The sequence below is a fragment of the Myripristis murdjan genome, chromosome 7 (genome assembly GCF_902150065.1).
Source record: "Myripristis murdjan chromosome 7, fMyrMur1.1, whole genome shotgun sequence".
In the NCBI taxonomy this organism is placed as follows: domain Eukaryota; kingdom Metazoa; phylum Chordata; class Actinopteri; order Holocentriformes; family Holocentridae; genus Myripristis; species Myripristis murdjan.
Window position 1 is genome coordinate 477,501 of NC_043986.1, and position 2,500 is coordinate 480,000.

The 2,500-nt window shown below is 45.2% G+C and overlaps 1 protein-coding gene across 1 annotated transcript in view; it reads right to left on the minus strand.

The window, feature by feature from the left end:
• cacna1fb (calcium channel, voltage-dependent, L type, alpha 1F subunit) overlaps positions 1-2,500 on the minus strand; it is a 45,832-nt gene that overhangs the window by 35,434 nt on the left and 7,898 nt on the right. Inside the window, exon 6 of the mRNA XM_030055775.1 lies at positions 1-69. This exon is cut by the window's left edge and continues 86 nt beyond it. Within this exon, the coding sequence (XP_029911635.1) occupies positions 1-69 (69 nt within the window). The remainder of the gene's footprint in view (positions 70-2,500) is intronic.

Sequence of the window (2,500 nt, forward strand, 5' to 3'; positions counted from 1 at the left end):
ATGTGGTGCGTCGTGGTCGCCACCTCGCCGGACTTATGGGTCATCGTTTCCAAGACGACGCTGAACAGCCTGCAAACAACAACAACAACAACAACAACAACAACAACAAGAACAGAGTGAGGAGGAGGAGGAGCAGAGGAAGAGTGTCCTGCTCAGCTGCTTCAGACACGAGACACACGGAGAAAATTAAATACTTCACAAGATGAACAAGAACATGAACATCAGAGAAACATGAACTTCAGAGAAACATGAACTTCAGAGAAACATGAACATCAGAGAAACATGAACATCAGAGAAACATGAACAAAAACATGAACATCAGAGAAACATGAACATCAGAGAAACATGAACATCAGAGAAACATGAGCGGTAAAAGGAGGAAGAAAAGAAAAGATACAACGTGGAAAAGCAGAAGAATAAAATCAGAGTGAGATTTGAGCTTCAGCAGCCTGAGAGGAAACATCTAAATTAGCATAAAGTGGTCGGGCCTGTCACTTTGATTTGAGTCCAGCAGGAATCTGACTTTCAGATGAGCGCCGTGCGCGAGCGGCGCCTCGCGGCTCCGACGGCTGCCGCCGCTCGTCTCGGCGCTGAGGAGCGACGGGCTGAAGCCGCTCGGCCCTCGGCTGCTTAACATGGAAATGTATTGATATGAAAACAGCAGCGCTGAGCGGCTGAGGCGACGATGATGATGATGATGATGATGATTAACTATCATGCAAACGATTTAATTATAATGATAAACTTCACTGATGAGGCACATTTCCTACATCAAACGCAGCTCAGAGCCTCACACAGCAAACTGAAGGAATATAAGAGAAAATAAAATAAAGTCAAATAATAAATAATACATTATAATGACTAATGAAAGAGACAAAGGGCAGCTTTGAGGTGTTTTCAAAGAAGTCAACCATGACTTCTCTCATGTTGATTTGACACCACAAAGTATTTTGTATTATTTTATTTATATTACGTTATTTTATAATGTTAACAATAAGGTATATATATATAACACAAGATACCATAAAAAAATAAAAATAAAAATTGTCAAGTAAAAGTGCAGGTGGACCCTCACATCTGACATGATTTGGTCCTGAAACCTGAAAGCAAATTAGAAAAAAACCCCCAAAAAAAACTAAATAAGTAAAATAAATATATAAAATACAAGCACTAGAATATTACCAGAATATTACACCTTTCATAATAAAATTAACAACTGCTCATTTTGTTAACCTCATACCCCTGGAAGACCCCTGAGGAGCCCCGGGGGTCCACAAGGGGGCTCCTCTGGGTCGGTTCCCCCCACCAACACACACACGTGCACACGCGCACACACACACACACGCACACACACACACACACACACACACACACACACACCCCACTGAGAGGATCCTAACACAACCTGGACGTGTCTCATGTGTCTCATGTACATTCATCAACCAAAGGGGGGCGCTACTGAGTTATTTTAATCAGATCAGATGAAACTGATGCCATCACTAATCCAATCTGATAATTAATAATTGCACTGATTGGCCTAAAGTTGATCAGTATTGAGGTGATTTATCAATTAATCAATTTTACAGGAAAATCATTTCTGCACTAAAACCTCCAGCTTCACCGAGACACTCGCTCGTTTCTGTGTTTATGTCTTCATCAAATTAATATTTTGTGTTTTCTGGACCTGGGCTTTAATTTTCATCCCTTCATACGCTGAATCATTAATTAACAATAAACATAATCAATAGTTGCAGCCCCGCTGATCAGAATCAGACGGCATCGATCTGCGTCTCGCCGCTGCTGATTGGCCCGGGGCTCTGAGCCAGGTTGGCTCCTGATTGGCCGGAGGGTGATGTGTTCACTGCTGCCCTGGTGTATTTCGGGGCGTCCTGCCTCTGGCCTGGGCTCAGATTATCCCCAGGGAAAATTAAATTACACACAAATTAACACAAATTAGACTGTCAGGTCTTTCCAGAGCTGCTGGAGGAGTCCTGCTTAAAATAAGAATGTGTGAAACATTAGGAAAAAAAAATGCCATCAGCAAAATTAGTAAAAATTTGTTAGAATTACAGCAAATGATAAAAAAGATAAATAAGCTCAGGAAGGTCAGTCCAGTGATGCTGGATCTGATTTCCTGAGGCATTCAGACTGCTGCTCATGTTGTGAGGACGCTGAAGGCCCCCTGGAGGTCCCCGGACCGCACTGTGAACCCCCCAGGCTCTCTCTCTCTCTCTCTCTCACACACACACACACACACACACACACACACACACGGTCCTGCAGTCTGTGTCCTGGATGCAGCAGGATGAGGAAGAGGAGGAGGTTTGGGACAGTGGAGCCTCTGTCCGGCTGTCACATGAACTTAAGAAAAAAGCAGGAAATCAGATAAATTGCGGCCTGGCTGCGGGGGGCTGCGGGGCGGGGGGGCCGGGGCGGCCGGGGGGGCCGGGGGGGCTGCGGGGCGCCGGGCCGGAGGCGGGGCCACCGCTCGGCTCCGCTC